The sequence below is a fragment of the Muntiacus reevesi genome, chromosome 1 (assembly GCF_963930625.1).
Source record: "Muntiacus reevesi chromosome 1, mMunRee1.1, whole genome shotgun sequence".
Lineage (NCBI taxonomy): Eukaryota > Metazoa > Chordata > Mammalia > Artiodactyla > Cervidae > Muntiacus > Muntiacus reevesi.
In genome coordinates, this window is record NC_089249.1 from 137071860 (window position 1) to 137094319 (window position 22460).

Sequence of the window (22460 nt, forward strand, 5' to 3'; positions counted from 1 at the left end):
AGGTGAGATGAAGGAAGAAAGAAAAATTAAATATCCTATTATGTAGTCTGTAGCATGTATACGTTATGGGTATCTGGACCAGAGTTGGGCCTTTTGTTTTTCGTTGGTGAATGCACGGAGGGGCCTGGGGCTTCCTGGCAGGTTACCCTTTGGCATCTGTGACCTGGGGCTTGAACGCGGTATACAGCGGGCAAAGGGCCCAGATCATGTCTGTCTTAATCCCATCTGCAACTCCTCAAAAGGCAATTACTTCCTCTGCACTGTGGACATTGGACATCCTTGCTAGATGGTGATCTGGAAGAGGAAACGGTAGATAATAATTAACCTATCTCCCACACTTTAATGACAGAGCTCATCTTACAGTGTTGGTAATTACTGTGTTACAGGCTATGAAGTGTTTTGGATCATAGTATCTTACTTTTAACTTTTTACCCTGGAAATTTTCAAACATACACAAAAGTAGGGTGCATTCCGTGTACCTGCCACTCAGCTTTAACAATGAGCAACACATTATTGGCCAGTCTTGCTTCATCTGCCTCCTCACCCAGTCTCCCCACCCTTCTGGTTTGTCACCACAGGTTAATTTTTCCTTGAATTGCATGTAAATGTAACTAGTAGGTGCTCTTCTGTGATGGGCTCTCTTCAGTCAGGGTGATGTCTGAGAGGTTCAGCCATGTTGTTGCTGCACCAGTAGTTGGATTCCCATTTTCATTGACAATTAGAAGACTTTGAGCCACATTTTTCGAAATATTCCCCTATGCTCTTCACCCATGTGCCTGTGTTGCTCAGTCGCTTCAGTCTTGTCCCACTCTTTGTGACCCTGTGGACTGTAGCCTGCCAGGCTCCTCTGTCCACGGGATTGATTCTCCAGACAAGAACCCTGGAGTGGGTTGCCATGCCCTCCTCCAGGGGATCTTCCCAACCCAGGGAATGAACCCGTATCTCCTACATCTTCTGCATCACAGGCAGATTCTTTACCTCTGAGCCACTGGGGAAGCCCCATGCTCACCACCCATGTTTCCGAATTAATGGGTCTCCCCTATCCTTCCACCTCCCTTCCCTTCACACTGTGCAAAACCACTCACTCAGGGGCCCCCAGTCACCAGGTTCCATGAGCTAGGCTTGCTCACTCCTTTCTTTACCCCTGTGAAGTGACTAATAACTGCCCCTCCTCTTGGCTGTGTGAATAACTATTACTGGGATTTTTTTTTTTTTTAATCATAAAAGCATCACACGTGGTTCAGAGCACAGCCTCTGGAGCCAGGCTGCCGGGTCACAGTGCTGGCGCCTCCACTTACCTTCGTTCTGACCTTGGCTGTCTGTGTTCTAAGCATCTGCCTCCCTCAGTTCCTTTAATCCTAAACTAGGGAAAACAATAGTGAGAACCTCATAGCGCCGTTTTAAGGATGAAGTAAGTTAATATCTGTAAAGCTCATAGAACAATGCTTGGCAAGTGTAAGAGCGTACAAGTATTAGCTATTAAGAGCAAAATAAATGAATAAAAATGTGCACACTGCAGGACTGCATCAAAACACTAAAAATCCCCTAAAATCCTTACCCCCTGGTGATAGCTACATTGTGGAATATTCTTTTCCAGTGTGCTTTCTGGATATAGTGTGTTTTAACTAAACATATTTGTGACTAACTGACTAAACCTATTTACACAGCGTTAACTTGTCCTTCCTGCCTCTCCTCCCCTGGCTTTTGTGATGGTGTCACCCTGCCCCTTCTCTGCTCCTTTAAAGCTGCCTTTCTGGTCCCTGCCCACACGGGGAAGGCCCAGGGGTGCGCCCTGCCCTTCTCTCCACGCCCTCCCTCCAGAGTCCCGCACTCAGCCGCCACCTCCGGGCTGCTGATCCCCATTCAGCCCAAAGAGAGAAGTCTTGTTCATTCTCACATTTCTTACCTCTTGTATCCAGCTTTTGCTTTGCATTCCAATTGCCTCCATCTGTTTGAAATCGTATGTTCTAACTCCTAAGAGCAATAGTGAGGCTGATAGATAACACCGAGTGGTTTCCACGTGCCAGGGTCTTTTCTGTAATTTAATCATTATGGTCCTGTGAGGTAGGCATTCTTATTACCCGATTACAGATAGAGCACCTCGAGGTTCAGTGAGGCTAAGTGGTTCATTCTGTGTACACACGGAGTGCAGATTTCAACCCAGTTCCATCTGATCAAACATATGATCTATAACAAATTGCCTGCCCCCTAGACCTTCCACGGAAATGTTCTACTTGTCCCTCACAGTTCCCCACTTCTCTTCCATCCTGCGTAAGGTTGTTCGATTGTTTTTCTGATAACACTCCCCATGCCTGTCATTCCACTTAGTAACCTTTGGTGGCTCCTGTTTTCACGTAACAGAGTCAGCCTTCATTCACTCCACTGCCCCCCTCAGTGACCATTCAGAGAGTCTCCTCACTCCTTCCCATCACCCGTCCAATCCCTCAGGGGATTGGTCCGTTTAAGACTTGTGTCCTGCGTGCATGTCTGCTTGCTCAGTCCCTCACTGACTGTGTCTTCTCTAAGCTCCTAATGCTTGCACTTGGCATGCCTTTTGGCCCACTGATATTCCTTATTCATATTCAGTAGTTAGTCCATCTCGTTGGAATCACAAGCCCTTTAATACCAGTGTAACACCCACATTCGTTGTTTGTCAGCCATGCCCAGCCCCAGCTGGTGGCTGTAAATGTCAGTGAGCTGCACCCGCTCGCCTCAGTCCTTCTCAGCCTCTCTCTCTCAAACCCACTCCGGTGCCCTGTGCATTCGAGCTGCTGTGCCATTCATTTATTCAAGCTGCCGTGCCGTTCAAAGCAGAATGACTAAATTGCTTAACCTAAGTGGGGAACAGTATTTGCCTGCTGCCTCACTTTCAACTCTCCCGTTAGGTGTTTGGTTGCTTGGTTGGTTGTTTTAATTCACTCGGGGCAAGTAGGTGAACTCCTCTCTGCTTAGCAGTAGTAGAAAACATGCCCTTCTGTTTAAAGTCAATCAGATGCTAGGCCTTTATGACCAGAATCCTAAATATCTCTATTCTGCTGCTTTGTCAGCTCACTAAGAACAAGGGTAGAATGGCTATGTTGTGGACAACATACCGGGTAATAGATCTTATTGTAGACAATGCTCAGCCCTGCTTAACTTGGGGAGCTAGAGAGGGTGGCAAGGCAGATCCCCCAGGAAGGCTGGTGGGGAGAACTACCAATCGGTCACATAGATGAAGAAGAAGGCACCAGTTGTCTGGGTTTGGGGATAAAAGGGCCATCAACTGTGCTTGCTTTAGCAGCACATATACTAAAATTGAAAAGATACAGAGATGATTAGCATGGCCCCCGTACAAGGATGGTATGCAAATTTGTGAAGCGTTCCCTATTTTTAATTAATTTTTGAGAGTTTGATATTGAAACTTCAACTGAAAATCTCATCTACTTAAAAATAATTGTAATATAGAGCAGAACTGTATATAACTTGGTTCTGTATTTTCCAAGTCTCCTGTAAATGTGTTGTCATGCTTTCATAATTAGAAAAACAAAAAAGAGGAAAAGGCCATCAACCACATAGCCACAGGTAAGAGATGAATGGCCATCTGGAATGTTCTGCCTCCTTCCTTGGATTGGTCCTGCGTCCCTTGCCAGGAATAACTTCCTCAAGGTGAAGTGCCTGTGTCTTTGGGAGCAAATAAATGCTTTCCAGATGACAGAAGAACATAGCAAAGAGCCCATTTCATTGTACCCCCAGGTGCTCAGCATCTGTGAAGGGAAGGAGCCTGAGAGTAGGGGTGACTCCAGCCAGGAACCCCTAGATTAGTGCTTCTCCACGAGTGGTCGCCACACCGCACCAGCAACTTCAGCTCTTCAGGGAATTTCTCATAAATGCAAACTCTCAACCCCTCAGCCCAGACTTGCTGACTCAGAGGTGGAGAAGCACTGCTCAGGGGACTTCCTCACTTCAGATAGCATCCTTTGCTCCCCAAAGCAGTGAGCCCTTGGAAGGCAGGAACTCAGCCTTCTGATCAGCTTCTCTGATCATTCCCATTTCCTCTCTCCAGCCCCAGCGAGCTCCTCGTATAGGACCTGCCGGGAGGTGCAGTGTGTGCCGTGATGGCTGTGAGCACCAGGGTTGATTTCAGCCCTATAGAGCCTCAGTTTCCTCATCTGAAAAATGAGTTAATAACACCACCTTCACCATGACCCCCAAGTATATTAAAATAAAGACAGGGTATAGAGCAATGCATATGACATAATCCCATTTGTATATTTTGAAACAGATATATGAGTAATCACATTTGTATGTGCATGTAATGTCTTCAGAAGAAAACGCAAGAAACTAGTAACAGTGATTGCCTTGTGAAATCTAGAGTAGGAGGACAGCTAGTTTTTGTTCCCTACTCTTTTGGACTGTTTAAAATCTGGACTATACACATATATCCTTTTAAAACTTAAAAATTAGTTAGTGACATAGGACTTGCCTGGTGGCTGAGATGGTTAAGAATCTGCCCACAGTGTGGGAGACCCATGTTCAATCCCTCCGTCAGGAAGATTCCCTGGAGATCTTCCCACTAGAGTGGGAATGGCAACTCACTCTAGTATTCTTGCCTGGAGAATTCCATGGACAAAGGAGCCTGGCAGGCCCCAGTTCATGAAGTCACAAAGAGTCAGACACGACTGAGCGACTAACACTATACTACCACTAGTGACATAATAGTAGTTTCCATTTCAGGAATGTTGTAAAGAATAAATAGAATAACTTTACATAAAGCCCTGAACACAGTACCTGGCACAGAAAAAGCACACTGTTAGTGTTAGCCTTTGTCTTTAGTACTAACTAGTTATGGAAGTCATCTGTTCATTTATGTATTCATTCATAAATAAACAGATGTGACATCCAGCTGACTTCAGCCCGCCATGCAGATATAAGCGCATCATTTCTCATATCTTGTCTTGCTATGCGAGGTAGAGAGTAAAACTTGTTTGTAAAGATCACCCTCAGTCTTGATGGTAAACATGTGCCTCTGCATGGCTGGACCCTGGCCTGTCATATGGGGGTTGGGTGATGGGGAGCCCTGCATTCCTACTTTGCATGTCAGAGAGCTGTTCCCTCAGCGCACCTTCACTGACTGCAAATCTGTGTGGGGCAGAGCCTGAGGGTGCACAGTGGCATTGCCCTCCGAATCTGGACACCACTCAAGTGGCCAACCCATGCGGGAGGTGAATGTTCACAGCCCCAGAAACTGGCCCTGGTCAGGTGCGTCGGAGTCCCAGGGACTCCACCCCAGCTCCTCAGAGCTGTGAAGGGAACCAAGCAGGTGGGTAACCTTTGGCTTGGAACAGGCAGTATTTTGCAGGGTACACGTGGGAAGGAGCAGCAGGGTGTATCCCGTCTCTAGGAAAACAAACGTGGGGTACGCTGACACCCCAGGGTGATAGGTTCACACTGGCTGATGTGTTGTGTTGTGTTGGTTGCTACATCACATGTCTTAGTCTAACCCAGGTATTTATTGAGGCCCAGTTCTCTGCGTCAATCAATGTGAGCGAGGATGGCACAGAGAACTCGCCTGCCTGGTGAAGGGTGTGACTTTGAAGCAGAAAAGCTCTGGGTTCAAATCTGTTTCTGCCACTTTCTAGCTGTCTGAGCTTCGAAGATCAGAAAGTACTTAACCTTCCTAAGCTTCAGTCTCAATAAGTATAACACATTCAACCTTATAGTTGCAGACAGTTTTAAGTGAAATATTATCTGTAGAGAGTACTTGATATAGTAGCTGGCGCATAGTAAGTGATGAATAAATATATTTGCTAAATTATTATTATTGAACTGAACTTCCCACAGTTTGGTGGGAAGATAATCTCTATGCACACAAAGTCAGTTACTTACCAATAAGCATTAAATAACATACAGTTAAGCATTGAAATCAACGGGGTTGCAGACGCTTTTTGACAATTGATGATAGCTATAAATCCTCACTTCAGAAAAAAAAACATAGGCACACATACCACATTTTGTGTATAGCTTTAGGGACTTCATTCACAACTCTTCCTATCTCCCCATCTCATTCATGGGCCATCCCTTAGGAGTCCTTGAGACCCTGAGCTTCAAACATATATTAATAGCAGGAATCTATAAGGGGAATTAGTCACTAAGCAAAAATAGTTAGGGAGCCCTTCCTGGAAGAGAGAGAAATGTGAAGTAGCCTAAAAGAAGAGAGGATTGAAATTGGCCAACAGACTTCCCTGGTGGTCCAGTGGTTAAGAATCCACCTTGCAATGCAGGGGAATGCTTGTTCAATCCCTGGTCGGGGAGCTAAGATCCCACATGTGGTGGAACAACTAAGCCCGTGCACAACAGCTAGAAAAGCCCCTTCACTGCAATGAAAGACCCTGCATGACCCAACAGAGATTCCGCATGTCACAACTAAGACCCGGCACAGCCAAATAAAATACATAAGTGTTTTTAGAAGATAAAATAAATTGGCCAAGAGAAGCAGGCAGAAAACTTGGGTGGAAATTTCCAGATGGAACTTGAAAACACCACCCACAAAGCCAGGGCTGGGGTGACAGACCCCTGAGGCTACAGCAGGAGAGGCTCTAGCTGGGGCTCTGGAGTCACATTGCCTGAGCTCAAATCCCAGCCAGGCAGCTTGCTAGCTGTGTGGCACTAGGTACTTACTTCACCTCTCTGTGCCCCAGCTTCTTCATTTATAAAACGGGGATGAAAATGCATAGTATTTCTCACAGGGCATCTGTGAGGATTCACTGGGATAATGTACTGCCAGTCAATGACTTACAGGCTGCTGTCTGGCACACAGTAAGCTCTAGGCAGAAATAAACTGCTTTTAGGATGAGGATTTTTATTACGGGACAGAAATATTGGGGAGGATCTTGACTGCAAAGCTAAGCCCTTTGAACTCTTCCTGTGGGAACTGGGGAGTCCCTGGAACTTTCCTGAGCCAGAGAGACTTAAGCTAAAAATGGCACTTTATCTGAGCATATCCTGGTGAGGATAGATTAGATTGGAGGCAAGTAAGGAACATGAATGGTTACAAGACTGATGCAATGGTCCTAATTTGAGCTGCTGGGAGCCAAAACTGAGGTAAAATAGAAACTGGAAAATGGGGAAAAGTTTAAATGCAAGATTTGTCAAAGTACGAATCAAGAGAATTTGGAAAGTGCAAGGATCTAAATTTGCACTGATCAAACCCAGGTCTCCTGCATTGCAGGCAGATTCTTTACCGTCTGAGCCAGCAGGGAAGCCCTGTGAAAGGGTCTAACTTTGCACTGTCCAGTTAGGCCGCCGTTGTGACTGGTGAGCACTTAAAGTGGGGCTCAAATGAACATGTGCTATAAGTGCAAAATGCACACTGAGTTTCAAAGATTTAGTACCAAAAAGAGTAAAATAGCTCAGTTTTTTAATGTTAATTTACATTTTAATTTTGGTCATATTGAGCTAAAATACATTAATTTCACTTTCTTCTTTTTTTTTTTCATGTGGCTACTAGAAAATTTAACCTCACATGTGGCTCACATTTCTGTCAGACAAAGGTCAGTTTTAGGAATTGGAAAGATGTCTTGTGGCCAGAATAATAGTGGTGCTGAGAAAGGGACACGAGAAAGGCTGGGGCAGGTGGCAATGTTGTACTGGATTTTAGATGTGTTGTGTTTGAAGCAACTGTGCAGCATTCGAGTGTAAATCAAAATAGGCTTTTATTTAGACATTGGAATTAAGGTAAAAGGTCAGGGTTATATGCATGGGAAGTGTGTTGGTCTTAGCTAAAGTCCTTTATGGTCAAGCATCTATGTCACTGCGGACCACTGTGGGTCAGGCAGGTGCTGAGTAATTTACATATGTTCTCTCATTTCCTCCTGGTTCAACCCTATTAGGTATGTACTATTATTATCCCTTCCCTTCCCATTTTACAGATGAGGGAACTGAAGGTCAGAGAAGTAAAGCAATTCTGGGTAGTAGTCCATGAGGAGACAGGATTTGAATTTATCTGACTATAAAGGCTCTTTCTGCAGCCCTCCAGGACTGAGCCCCTGAGAAAACCAAAGTCAGAAGAAGGAACAAGAGCTGCAGAAAGGAATAGCCCTGGACAGGCAAGAACAGGGCAGCCTAGCATCCCGGATGCCAGGGACGAGACACTTTCCAGAAGGAAGTAGTTGTTAGGAAAACAAATTTAGACTTGAGTTACAAAGAAGGATATTAAGTACTAAGAACTATTTCAAACTGAGGGAGGGTTAATCCTGTAGGTTAAGGTCATGAGAAGGAGTTAGAATTTTCCAGGACTTGTTCAGACCTTTGAAAAGTTAAGTATAGGTAGGAAGTGGCATTCTTTTAAGCTGACCTGTTCTAAGACTCAAGCAAAAATAAATGTGGGTAGAACCCAGAGGTAGGACTCTGATAATCATCACTAGTGTTTCTCAGGAGGGCCTATATCAGAGTCCTCTAGGAAGCCTATAAACACAGATTCTTGGGTCCTACCTCTGATATACTGAATGGGATTTTTTTAGCAAGTGCCCCCAGGTGTTCTGGATACACAGTGAAGGTAGGAACCAGCTGTTCAGGCTCTGCAGCTCTCTCCTCTGATTTATTACCCGGGACTGGCTCATTGGCGCATGGCTTCCTGCCAGCTTCACTGGGACACAGGAGGAGGATGGGAACCATCCTGTGTCTTTAGCAATAGTCCTACCTGAAATCTGGGGCAGTCCTTCTCTTAAAATAAGTGCACCCAGTTCTTCTTTGCTTTGATCTTCTCTCAAGGCCATTGAACTCCCCACTTCTACCGTCACTGCTGTGGAGACCACCTAACTGAAGGGGCAACAGGTCCTGAAAGGGAGTCCTTGTCTTCCTTGTCCAGTGCTTCGGGCTGACGCTTGGCCTTGCTTTCTATCAATTCCTTCCTGTGTCTTTCAGTGTTCAGAGGCATGCAGTATAGGGTGGCAATGGAGAGGATGACCTTGCAAGGCAGGTGGCCCTGAGTTCCAGCTCTGCTACGTAATTCAGTGTGATCTTTGGCAGGGCTTTTTTCATCTCTCTGTGCTTCATTTACAAAACAGAAATGGTAAGAGAATTTATCTCTGAGAGGATTAAATGAAATGATTCTTGGATTTTACTTACCTGGAACATATTTCAGTACTCAACAAGTACTGGTAGTTTTTTGAGTTTTATCATGATGACAGTAACATCATCATTATTCAAGCACAGATGCCCTGGATGGCAGGTAAAATCAACTAATCAAAGATACCAGACAAGGACCTCAAAGGGTTAACAAGTATAAAAACATCTGCTTTTAGAGGAAGGACTCTGTTGAGGTCTTGAGAGAGACTGTTCTCTTTCTTTTTCTCTCTGCTTATTCTGAACCTACATATACTTCTCTTAGAAAGGAATATTGGGACTTCCCCGGCAGTCCAGGGGTTAAGACTCTGCCACACTTTCAATGCAGAGGTCGCGGTTCAATCGCTGGTCAGGGAACTAAGACCCCACATTCCCCAAAGTGCAGCCAAAAAAATAGAAAGGAATATCACCATGACTTTGTTATCTCTTCTCTATCCCAAAGCATGTCTTCCACTATTCCATGCAGGCCTTCTTCATCTTTGTCTTACTTTCCATCCCCATAGGCCAATAACTTGTTCTTTTCGCCCTTTGTTCTCAAAACTGAACAGGAGCAGGGCAGGACATGCAGGCAGCTGGTCACAGGTTCAACTACCCATGGCCTTCTTGCCTGCGAGCTCTGTTTGGGAAGAAGAAGAATTCTGCCTTAGCTTTCCTTTTCAAGTCGTAAAATTTGGTGTGTTCAGCAACGATAGTATGAAAGTAGAAATCATAGCTAGTCTTTGTAAGCTATTTACAGATTACAAAACAATAGATTAACAGTTGTGAATCAGTTGGGGTTTAGGTTCAGCAAACCAAAAGCACTCTTGGGGGTGTTAGCAGAATGAGCTTTAATATAGGGGATTGTGTGCTTGTGTAGTCAATGGAAGGAATGGAGACATAGGCTCTCAGTGGAGCCCCCCGAACAACTTCTAGATACCACCACAGAACCGGCGCCCAGGGGCCCTGCAGCATAATTAGCAGGCTGCTGCAGCCCACAGCCTCTTAGCACCATGCTACAAGTGACTGCACATTGGGGTGCGAAGAACCTCTGCCAAGAGCAGGTTGCCTACCACCTGATTAGCCATCAGAAATAAGCCGAGCAGCAAGAAAGTGGCCTTCTCACTTCCACCTTCCAGATCCCTCTCGAATGCATGAGGTCAGCAAAGCCTGCATCATCCAGACACTAGCTGCAAGAGCACCTGGGTATATTCGTTTGCTTGGGCTACTAACACAAAGTGCCACAGGCTGAGGGGCTGAAAGAACAGAAATTTAATTTCCTACAATTCTGTAGGCTAGAAGTTTGCAGTTAAAGTGTTGGGGAGGGTTGGTTTCTTAAGACCTTTCTCTTTGGCTTGTAGGTGCCCACCTTCTCCCTGTGTCTTCACATGCTCGTTCTTCTGTCCCCCGCTGTGGCCAAATTCCCGCTTCCTAGGAGGACCCCACTCTAATAAGCTCATTTTAACTTAATTACCTCTTTAAGGACCCTACCTCTAGATACAGTCACATTCTGAATTCTGGGGGAGTTAAGACTTCAACCTATGAAACTTGGGGGGACGCAGTTCAGCTGATGACACTGCAGTAGCAGGGCTCAGCCGGAAGAGAGGGAACAGGAGCCTGTGGGTGCTCAAAGCACTACCCTGGGCTGCAATCAGAGGATGCAGGTACTAGCTGCTCTATATTTACCAGACTCACATGCTTATCTGATGCCTTTGAGACAGAGAAGTATTATTATCCCCATTCTTCCCATGAGAAAGTTGAGGTTTAGATAGGGTACAAGTGTCACATAGGGCACTCAAGGTAGGAAGGATCGGGGGCAGGAGTGAACCCAAGTCCCCTAGCGCGCGCGCGCGCGCACACACACACACACACACACACACACACACACACACACACACACACACACACACACACACACACACACACACACACACACACACACACACACACACACACACACACACACACACACACACACACACGTTAACCCTGTGTGGGGCCCAACCAAACACATCTGCAGTCTGGATTCAGCCTGTAGCCTCTGATAGAAAATAATAAGTGTTTATGAGAATAGAAAACCAGTTCTTAGGGGCTTGACTGTCCGCTCTCTGCATTCCTTCAAAGGCCCTGTCAGTAGGTGTTACCGCCTGATTACTTTGAAACTCTTCCTTTGCTGAGTTTTTACCTTTGTTTCCCATTGGATGCATGGTTTTTGTCTTGTTATCAAGCTTGAGAGAGAACTGTTCTCTTTCTTTTCCACTCTGCTTATTCTGAGCCTATATATATACTTCTCTTGGAAAGTAATATCAGGACTTCCCGAGCAGTCCAGTGGATAAGACTCTGCTGCACTTCCAATGCAGAGGGCGCAAGACAAAGAACTGGTCAAACTAAGATCCCACACGCCGTGCACTGCAAATAAACAAAATTTAAAAGAGCAAGGACTCTCACTATCACTTTGTTATCTCTTCTCCATCCCAAATTGTGTCTTCCACTGTTCTTTGCAGGCCTTCCTCATCTCTCCGCCCCCTTGACACTTAAACGCCCATGGTACCAGGTGCATTAGTGGTAGGTGCTCCTGCGTGGTATCCCAAGAAGCCTGTGAGATAGATTGCTGTCGCCCTTTAGCAGGTGAGGTGCAGGAAGAAACCTGGGGTAAGACATTGATATTGATAGTTGAAGGAGGGATAAGAGGCTAAGTGGAAACCTATTTTCTCTCTTTTTTTTTTCTTTCTTTTTTTTTTTTTTTGTAGCCTGCTCTTTTATTACAGCCACAAGGGGTGTGTTTGCTTAGAATGTTGGCTTCACTCCAGTGATTCAATTACTGTCCAGGCCTTGATGACTTGTGATTCAGATTCTGGGGCTTCCTGGTGCCTTCCTGCCAGAGTGTGCTCTATGTCACACTTGCCATCCCCACCCTTCTCTCCCTCCCTGCTTCAGGCCCCTCTAGACAAAGATTAAAATGCCCACATTTCCCTAATGTGACATCTTGTTCCTAGGAATTTCTAGGAAGCTGAGAATTCAGATGAATAATCGCATTTGAGCCAATGCAGAGCATTTGAATAGCTAACTGTCCTTTGCTACTAATGCTGTGTTTATTCAAATCTCTCAGCCACATGTCAAACTGAAAACCAGGCTGCAGAGGCAAGAGCCAGGGTTTTGTCAGACCTGTGGTTCTAGACAGGGCAGGTGCAGGCCTGGGCCCCTCTGGGTAGGAAGGACCCCTGGGGACTCACGATGTTCACATGCTAACCTCAGTCCTTGCCTAGTAGCTGCAGCAAGAACATTCTCGCTTTGCTTGTGGATATGACAGGGGAGACCTGTCTCCCAGCGCACAAGACAGACAAACAGATGCCTTCTGCACCAGAAAGAGTTTTGTACAAATGTGAAGCCATCAGCAAGGCCACAACTCCCGGTAAATGGGGTGTCAAGGTCACTCTTGATTGGAACCACATCATGGACTGTTCAGTGATGCCCTGAGTGTTTGCGAATCTAATTAATTGGAATTGCATCCTTTCATGATACAGTAGCAAGTGTGGCTTCCAGGATACAGAAGCTTACGAGCTGGTTCAAGTCTCTGACCTGGATGAACTGGGAGCACGTTTTCCTAATTGTAGTTGCCTCATCTATAAAACAAGGATGAAAAAGTAGCACACCTTTTAGGCTGAGAGTGAGGCTTCACGGATGAATGTAGATGAAAGTACATTTATGCGCTGAGGTTCCATACGAATATCAGGTGGTGTTTGTCTTGGAAGCTATTCTTGGAATAAGAATAAAGCAAGTTTTTTTAATCCAAGTAGTAGCACAAACAACCAGACATCCATGCTGTTGAGGGAAGACCAAAGAAACCCTCTGAGGCTGCAGAGAGACTCAGAGATGTTTGTGTCCCAGTCTCTCTGTCTGGTTCTGCCCCAGCCCAGCTGTTGAGGCGATGCAGAGCAGCTGCAAGAGGGGAGGAAGTCCTCGGGAGACCTCCCGCTCCTGTAAACACCGCCCACCAGCCCGGCGTCAAGCAGCCCATGACCTTGCTCTCAGACACGTGAGGCAGCTCAGCCACCCGAGTTCCTTGAAGAGGCTCCTTGGGTTAAAACAATATAATTTTGATTTGACTTCTCCATTGGAAGCATGTTATCATAAGAAATGATGTACTTTTCCAGTGGCCCAGTGAACAACTTTTTCTAGAGGGGTCTGCAATAGAAGGGAACAGGCAGCCCTCTGAGGGGAGGCTCTCTGTGAAGGAGCCAGTGAGAACACAGAGCTCAGAAGTGGGGAGGGCTGTCAGGGCCCCAAGCTGGCAAGCATAAACTGTGAACCGCTGGCTCTTTTTCATCCTGACTGTAATACAGTCAGGAAGTTAAGTCCTCTGCGTACCAGATGCAAAGTTTCTCACCAATTTTAGGAGGACCTACCCCAGCATTTTATAAATAAAGCCTGACTGTGGACGATTTGCTTATGGCCACGTGGGTGGGAGCCACGGCTGACCCAGGCCTGATACGTGTGTGAAATGTTCCACAGTTACAGGAAAACTTGCTCAGGCCTTGGAAACTCTATGCCCTGGAGGTTGAGACAAAGAAGAGAATGCTTGGTGTTATTTTCCTGTGAAGGGAACATTAAGAAAGTCCTGAGGGTGCAGCCTGGAAACCACAGACGGCTCAGAAAGGGTGTCGTATTTGCATTCTGGAGGCTGGGGGCCAATCCTCCGAACCGGTGCCAGCTGGCAGGGGAGCCCAGCTTAACGTGCTCTAGGGAACAAAACCAGTGTGGTTTTGAATCTGAGCACTCAGACCGTTCACAGAGGGGCTGCCTGCTGCCTTAGACCCATTTCAAAGGCTCTATTAACAAGTGCTTGCTGGGAGCATGGAAGGGGCTGGACCAGGCCGCTGGGTATGAGCAGAGTCATCAGGAGACCCTTGGCCTCTCCGTTGGGTGTGGCAGGATGACTGAGGAATCGGAGGAAGAGGCAGCTAGTCTGGAAATGTGTTGCAACCCAGTCGCCCAAGGCAAGGCCACCATGTCCTGTCACATGACGGCTGCTCCCAGTTTCCTGTGTGGCTTGGGCTCCCTTACTCTGAGGGAATCCTCAGATGGCTGTCTCCAGCCATTCCATTCTGCCATGACACCAGAGTGCCACAGAACTGCTTAGGGCCAATGCCCACCCAGACTGGTCATTCAAAATCCTAGAGGCCTATTGACCAGGGGGGAGGCAGATAGGTACACAGGGGATTCCCATTACTTCTGCTGGGTGGGACCCCCAAGGATAAATACAGCGTGTGTGGAGTGCTTTGGTCCTTTGCTAAAAACTACATGTACACCAGTGAATTGAATCCTCAAAAGTCACAGTATCCCTATATTACAAATGAGAAAACATAAGCTCAGAGAAGTTAAGTAACCTGCCTAGTTTCACCCAGCTAGTAACTGGAAGGCAGGGTCCAAACCAGGGGCATGAAGCTTGCTAATTAGGACTTCAAAGTTCTGCAGGCAGTTAAAAGCACAGTGGTGTTTGGGCATTTGACCCAAAGCTGCCTCTGACCTCAGAGGGTGCAAGCCCTACCCAAGTCCTTGAACTCAACCACCCGGAGCATTCTGTATGCAGTCGATCTCCGGTGGGTGCCGTCGGAGCTGCGGGTGTTTGTTTTCTGGAGCCTTGTGTGGTGTGAGCCTTTATAGCAGATACACTGTGTGCATTGCAGCCCCTCCAGAAGGCTGAGTCAGCCTGGGTTTGCTGCCGGCGCCAGACTTTGCTGAGCCCCGTGCATAGCATGGGGAGACACACCTACTGTCCACCTGCTCTGAGTCATAAAACTGCCACACTGCTGCCAGACCTGCCAGCTCTGCGATCTCTTCCGGTGCCACTGCACCGAGAGAGGTCCTGGCCATATATGGCAGGGGCATGGGGCAGTGCCTTTCCCTAGCCTGCCTTCCTGTTGGACTCTGCCGTGGGACAACTAAACAGGTCGAAGCTCAAGGTCCAGAAGTTTCCTCTGCTTTGCACCAGCTGGCTGGGGAGACAGAGACCGAGGGCAGCCTGAAAGCCACGGGCTCAGGCCCGAGAGGAGAGGCAGCCCACGAACGTGCAGTGGAAATGTGGGGTTAGCCAGTGCCCTGGCCGCCAGGATGAAGCCAGAGAGATCAAAGTCAGGGGGAGAGGGCAGCGGGGGAGGGGACTGATGAAGTTCCATTAAATATTTCAGGCTTGAGGCTGGATCCCATTTGACTTTTAGGTCTATCATTGAGAGTCTTTCAGCTGAAAGGTTCCTACTTTTTTCCAGAATAAGGGCTTCCTTATCTGTCTAACATTCTCCAAACGATTGCAAACCTTGATATCTCCTAAAAATGCACCCTTTGTGCAGAGTTTTCCAGAAGCACTCTCATTTGCCATTTTTCTGTTGCCAGGACTCGCATCAGTGTAATAGTTGGGTCAGAGAGCCAAAACGAAATGAAATCTAAACCTTCTATTAAGGTACATGGCAGTAATTATGTTACTCTGCACACGGGACATGGCCCATGGGTGCTGGAGGCCTTGAAATTACCATGGATGTTTTTGTGTGTTTCCCCTTAGAAAGTCCTAAGAATGGCTATTTTATGCTGCGTATAGGGCACAAGGATTAAACTACTAGTACTGGCTTTTGGCACAGCAGTAAAGAACCGCCTGCCAATGCAGGAGACACAGGAGACGCAGGTTAGATCCCTGAGTCGGGAAGATCCTCTGGAGAAGGAAATGGTAACCCACTCCAGTATTCTTGCCTTGAAAATTCCATGGACAGAGGAGCCTGGCGAGCTACAGTCCATGGAGTCGCCAAGAGTAAGACACGACTGAGCGACCAAGCATACCACATACTGGGTTTCTGCAGAGGAAAGATTCATGAAGGTGCTCAAGAGTATTACCAGCTTAAACACTGAGGCCCCCACTCCCACTTCCGAGGGACTTTGTGGTGACTGCCTCCAAGAAGCTGTGGTGGCCGGAAATGCATCCTTTTCCCCTCGAGTAACACAAAGCATTACGAATGTCTAAACAACTTAAAGATGACTGCTCTTCACCTTTTAAAAAAAAGTTCTCTTAAATTTCAGGTGAAAACCATTAACTGAAGATGTCGAGCAAGACAGCCAGTACCAACAACATCGCCCAGGCGCGGAGGACTGTGCAGCAGCTGAGAATGGAAGCCTCCATCGAAAGAATAAAGGTAAGAGCCTTGAATGGGTCAGATGTGTTCCTCACCATCTCCCTCTGCTCTCCTGAGGCCAGACCATATTTCTAAGAAGATAATGCCATATAATTCAGCCAGGTGCCATGATTTTCTCTGAGCAAGCTGAGAGTTTCCGAGTCTTAACTTTCTTTTCTACATAGCATGGGCAAGCCAATGTGTCTGAAGTGAGCCTGTCTGTCTGGACAGAAAACCTAAAACCCGTGACAGGATTTCCTGAGGACTTGCCTTCCCTGGGCACACATGGCCGAGCCTTCTGGCGCTGCGTTCTTCCTGGGGACAGGGGTTCCAGGTGGATTTATATAAACACCCTCGTCAGCCCTCTGGAATGCATGAAGCGTTCTGGAGCTATCACTGCAGCCGAGGGAGCCTTGCATGACAAGTCAACGGGCCGGTGGCCTTTTGAGGAGAAGGCACTTTTTCAGTGTGTGTCAACTTTGATGACCACACTCTGCATCCAGAGCGAATAGTGCCAGCCTTAGTTGAGACCTGGAGGAAACCAGAAGGCATCTGATGGGTCACCTGACTTAGAAGTCGTTTCCCCAAAAATCCCCAGAGAGGGCGAAGCAGTGAGTGCCTTGGGAATGTTGTGAGTAATGCTGTTTCCTAGATACTGAAGCAGTCACCTGATAAATTCCTCTGGGCCTGGCGACAGTCACCTGTCTTCAAAACAGGAGGCTGCCTGTCCTGTATTTGCCAGGGCTCAGCTGGCCTGAGGACACTGGTCTGATGATTCTAACGGGTCTCCTACCCAGACCTCTGAAGAAGGTGTGCTATTTCCGTTTCTAACTCATGCCAAAGTAAGGTGCTACATCTTTACATGCTGGCTTTGTCCCTCTTTTTATTTCCCCAATCTTTAATGGTAAATCTTGACACTACCAGAATTTGGCTCTGTTCTTCCTGAGATTTGGCTCTGAGCCCTTATTTCAGTGCTTTAACTCTGTTCTCCTCTGCCTTATAATTATTTTTTTTAATTGGGTAGAAGCTAAGATACAGCCTTTCTTTGAATCAGATGCTTTTCTTTTTCCCTTCCTCCCAGCTTTTTATTTTGAGAAATTTTAAACCTACAGAAGAGTTGTAACAATAGACACCCATATACTCTTTACCAAGATTCACCAATGAGCATTTGACCATATTTGTTTTCTGTCTCTGCACACATACAAAACTGATGTAATTTTTCCTGATATTTCTTGAAAGTCACTTGCAGACATCATGACTCTTCACCCCTAATACTTTACCATTTGCCTCCTAAGTACGAGAGCATGTTCCTCTACATAACTATAATACAGTTATTACATTCAGGAGCAGCTGCTGATATCTGACACACAGTCTGGTTTTGAAGATTCCAGGCCCCTCACTTTGCAGAATGGGCCTCACTGCAAATGAAATTGTTTGCTGATGATCAAATTCGGGCTAAAGCTTTTGGCAGGAATACTAGCTGGCTGGTGGCATGTCTTCTCTACTCAGCCCAAGAGACAGCTGACGTCAGTTTGATCACTTGGTTGAGGAAGGCCTTATCTGCCAGATTTCTGCATTTGGAAGTACCTTTGCCCTTTCTATGTAACAGGTAACCTGGGAGTGATACTTCAAGACTCTGGTTATTCTGTTCTCCAACAGTTTTCCACCCAATGGGTTAGCATGCAGATACCTTTCAAGTTTGTAAATATTCTCCTTTTTAAAAAAATTTTTTTTATCTAAACAGTTGATTTACCGTGTTGTACCAATCTCTGCTGTATAGCAAAGTGACTTACTTATAAGCTTATATATTCTTTTTTTATATATATTCTTTGCCATTATGGTTTATCACAGGATATTGAATATAGTTCCCTGTGCTACATACATTAGGACCTCATTGTTTCTCCATTCTAAATGTAAGAGTTTGTATCTACCAACCCCAAACTCCTAGTTCATTCCTCTCCCTCCCTCCCCCTTCGCAACCACAAGTCTACTCTCTATCGATAAATCTGTTTTGTAGATAGACTCATTTGTGCCGTATTTTAGATTCCATATGGAAGTGATAGCATATGGTATTTGTCTCTTTCTGACTTATTTCACTTAGTATGATCATCTCTGGTTGCATCCTGTAAATATTTTGTTTCCTTGGGTTTGTCTACACACCAGGTTTCAAAGGCATCAGCGGACCTCATGTCCTACTGTGAGGAACATGCCAGGAATGACCCCCTGCTGATGGGGATACCAACTTCAGAAAACCCCTTCAAGGATAAGAAGACCTGCACCATCTTATAGAGAAGTAGTGAAGCGGATCCTCCCCTCTTCTCAACAAAGCAAATGATGAGCAGCTCCTTGAAAAGATTTACCTTCAGCTTATTTGGTAACCACTGCTAATAACTAAAATGCTCTTAACTTGGAATTATGGACTCTGAAGTCTTTACCTTCCAAGTTTTTCTTTCTCTAAAATGCCTTTTACTCAATTAATACAGAATAATAATCTTGTTTTTCATTTGTTAACTACAGTGTCCTATTAGTTACTGCTGAAGGAAAGTTGGTCTAGCCTTTAAAAAGAAAACAAATATATCAGTGATCCAGTTAAAACCTAAATTACCTAAGCAGTCATCTAGATTAAAATGCCAAGGATAACTGGTCCTAAAATTTTTGTCATAGTCTATTAATAGAGTTGTGCCAATCTGTACAGTATATGTGGGTGAGAAGTGTTTTGTGTATATATATGTGTGTGTTTGTATATACACATCTCAAAGCTTATTTCCCAATTAAAATGTCTCTCCCTCCATACTATCAGTTCAACTCCAGAAGTTATACCTTTATCTCAAGCTGTGTGTAGGTAGAATTCTTTTCTTGTAGTTATTGTACAAAAAGAACAGCTTACAGCCTGTATTCATCGTAGCTGAGTAATGAAGTCATCTCTCTCCTCTTGAAACCGTGCTGACCTGCCAATCAAATTTTTAAACTGAACTAAAAGCCCTTTTATAATATGAGCATCCTTTCACCAAGCGATTTCAGGTTTCAGTGATCCTGAGTCTTTCTAGGAAAGGGGAGGTGGCCCTTGGGGGCACCCTGGGCAGCTCTGCCCCAGGGCTCATGGCCTCTGGATTGGGGATAGACACCTGAAGTTCCTACTTTAACGATGGGAACTAGACAGAGCAGCAGGAATGCGTGAAAACCAGCTACTCTTTGTGGCCTAACTTTGTGATTTAGCTCGCTTTGTCTGCCTTCCCTCTTATCTTTCCTCTGCAGCCAGATCATTTCTTCAGAGTTAATGTCCACCTCCCCAGCCCCAAGTGGGTAGATCATGGTGGGAAAGAAACCCACCAAGAATGTAAAGGTATCAGACACGTAAGCTCTTTTCAAGTATCTGCAGCATCCGCGCCATCCCTACCTGGTCCTGACAACATCAGAGGGGCTTGTTTCACTACTTGGGCTCACAGTTCCTTGATTTTCCTCTGGGCCTGGATATTACTGCCACACACGCCCAGAATGGCTAGTGGGGATCCCCAAAGAAGGTTGTCTCCTGTGGCAGAAGACATGTTGTTAACTAAGAGGAGGAGAGGGTATTTCTAAACACTTATTTATGGGCCCAAACCATGCACCAGACCTTTGATATTTTAATTCAGTTGCCATTCATTAAAAATTACTCATGAAAGTTACAAGTATTCTCAAAAAGGATTCAACCCCGAGAAGGAATTATTTACAATGGTTTTCCCTAGTTCTGTACAGTCTTGCCCTGCATTGCAAGCCTGTTTTTAAATCTGACACCCGAGCTCTGAGTATTATGTTAATTGTGGGTGAACAAATACAGTACTGTTTCCAGACTGCTCAAACCTATTCCATACTTCTGCAAGTCACCCATCCAGCATTGTGAACTGCCCTCATTCTCCCAGGATCATGTGGAAATCATGCCACTGCCCTTCTCTTCTTGTCATCTACACTTGGCTCTGCTAAGGGCCCAGTTTCCAAGAATATTATAGGCACCTGTTGGTGGAGAAAGGTTTTTTCCTTTCAAAAGGTGAAATTTGAAATATACATTAAGAAGACAACTTTACATGTACTGCTTCACTTAATGAGACATTCTTTTTTTTTTAATAAGTGTATTTTTCTACTGATAGTTTCAGAACACTAATCTTATTTTCACTCTGATTTTTATCATGTTTCTTTAAATATTTATAATGTAACTTGTTACAAAATATTTTCATGAAATTACTTTTATTATACTATTATATACACATTTTTGGTAGCAAGCATAGTCTATTCTTTAGTACTAAAACATGTTCTTTTCCCTATTAGAAAACAAGTATGGTTTGCTATATATTTGTTAATATGCTTGTAGTGGTAAGGAATGGACTTGAGGTCCCAGGAGATTTTTTTTTTTTTGCTAGCCAGATATCATAAAGGCTACACGTATGAGCATCATCTAACTTCCTAACCAGGTGTAGGGCATGTTTAAGAAAAGTGATATCAAGTCCTTTGATGCTGGACCCAAGGGGGAAAAAATTGTAGCTAAGTGTTGATTTACTTATTATGAGACGTCTATGTGAGAAAAATATATGTATACATATATATGATATGCAGAAGTCACTTTTATTTATCAGGCTTTATTCTACTAGTAAAGCCACAGTTTAACTATTAGACAGCAGCTGGTTTATAATGATGGACAAATGCCCAATGTGTGTTATTTTTTCCAAACTACCACTATAATGACACAATCACTTATATACATGCAACTTCCTGGCTTCATATCTATGAGGCTATTTAAATATGTTCACTATACTTTGTCTTTAATTCTGCTTCTATTAACAGTGATCTCTTTTTCCATTCTTGATTCTTCTTTAGTTCATCATTAATCAGTCCAATTGACGCCTCAGGACCATGGCAAGAATTTTCATGACTCCAAAGTATTTTACAGACACACACTTTTTTTTTTTTTTTTTTTTACAGACAGAAACACTTTCTATACAACGTGGTTCACAAGCTGTAAGTTTTTCCTAAAAAGAATCAGGTTTTTACATTTCCTTATTATTAAAATGAAAAGTGCCATACTTACCCCTTAAAGCAAAGACCGAATTTGCTTTCTCTCTATTAGGACTATTTTTGTACTTTACTAATCTTTCAACTATCCAAAAAAAGTATACCAATGATTTAGTAATTTTGAGGCATAAGTTAGTTTAGGTAGTGGAAGATGTGCCAAACTTTCCCTCCAAATGCCTTTGTCTCAATTTGCAACTAAGATAGTATCATCTGAGTGATTACTCTGAATTTTAAGAGCTATATAGGCCTAAGAAGTGAATCACAGTACATGTCAGTCCTTTTTCAATAAATATAATACCAGAGTGTGTTGTGACTGTATTGACTTTTTATGGTAGACCTGTTAATAGAAAAAAAAAGAAATACATTGAATTAAGTAGAGTTATCTGTATGTTAAAATAGAGCACTTACCTAGAGCTGGGTGTCCTGGATCACTGTCTAGCCAATCCTGTGTTCCTGTGTTGTGTGACTTTGGACAAGGCACTCCATCTCTCTGAGCCTCCATTTCACCATCTGTAAAATAAGGGGCTTGAAGTAGCTGATGGCTGATACCCTCCTGTTCCGTCCAGTGGCCTCCCCTCTGCTGGTCCTGCCAACATGTTGGTGCTATACGCTGCTTCAAAATAAAATCGGTTTGTCTATTGTGTGTGCCCATTTAATAGCTTATGAAAGGCCTTTTTGTTATATGGCTTTTTTTTCTAGTTTTATGAACTTGATTACAGTAATAAAGTCTTGTTTGTAGCCATGTAACTATAAACATATTCTCTTGATGTCTCAGTAAATTTGCATTTGATATATTAGTTGATGGGATTGTTGTTTTAGGACATTCTTTGACTACTTATCTGTCCAGCATCTTATTAACCTAAATATTGTGATCGTTGTTTGGAAATCTGTTCTCTGGAAAGAATAAAAGCATTTACTTCACAACTAATGTGTTTGCAGATTTGAGAAAAAGTTTCATTAAAACACCATTGCTCTCTTTACTGGGTCTGGCTCATTGAATCTTCCTCCCCATATTTTGCTCAGTAAACTAACAGAAGACCAGTTCTCTTCCCTTTCTCCTGCATTCATTCAGTTAACATTTTCTGAGTACCTGCTAAGAGCCAGGTATGGAACTAAAGCTCTGAGTATACTCAGGAGAATAAGGCTTACACTAGCCTGTGAGAAGCTCACAGTCTAGAACAA

General features: G+C 44.7%; 1 protein-coding gene and 1 non-coding gene across 8 annotated transcripts in view; both read left to right on the plus strand.

Annotated features, from left to right (window-relative positions):
• Positions 1-22258, plus strand: part of GNG12 (G protein subunit gamma 12) — a 132878-nt gene extending 110620 nt beyond the window's left edge. For all 7 annotated transcript variants that reach the window (XM_065911222.1, XM_065911224.1, XM_065911223.1 and 4 more), the window contains 2 exons: positions 16144-16256; positions 18399-22258. In XM_065911222.1, coding sequence (XP_065767294.1) covers positions 16164-16256; positions 18399-18524 — 219 coding nt within the window. In that variant the 5' untranslated portion in view covers positions 16144-16163 and the 3' untranslated portion in view covers positions 18525-22258. The remainder of the gene's footprint in view (positions 1-16143; positions 16257-18398) is intronic.
• LOC136156702 (U6 spliceosomal RNA) lies at positions 3265-3371 on the plus strand. Its single transcript, XR_010661189.1, has one exon. It is a non-coding gene; the product is annotated as a U6 spliceosomal RNA (small nuclear RNA).
• Positions 22259-22460: the final 202 nt, after the last annotated feature.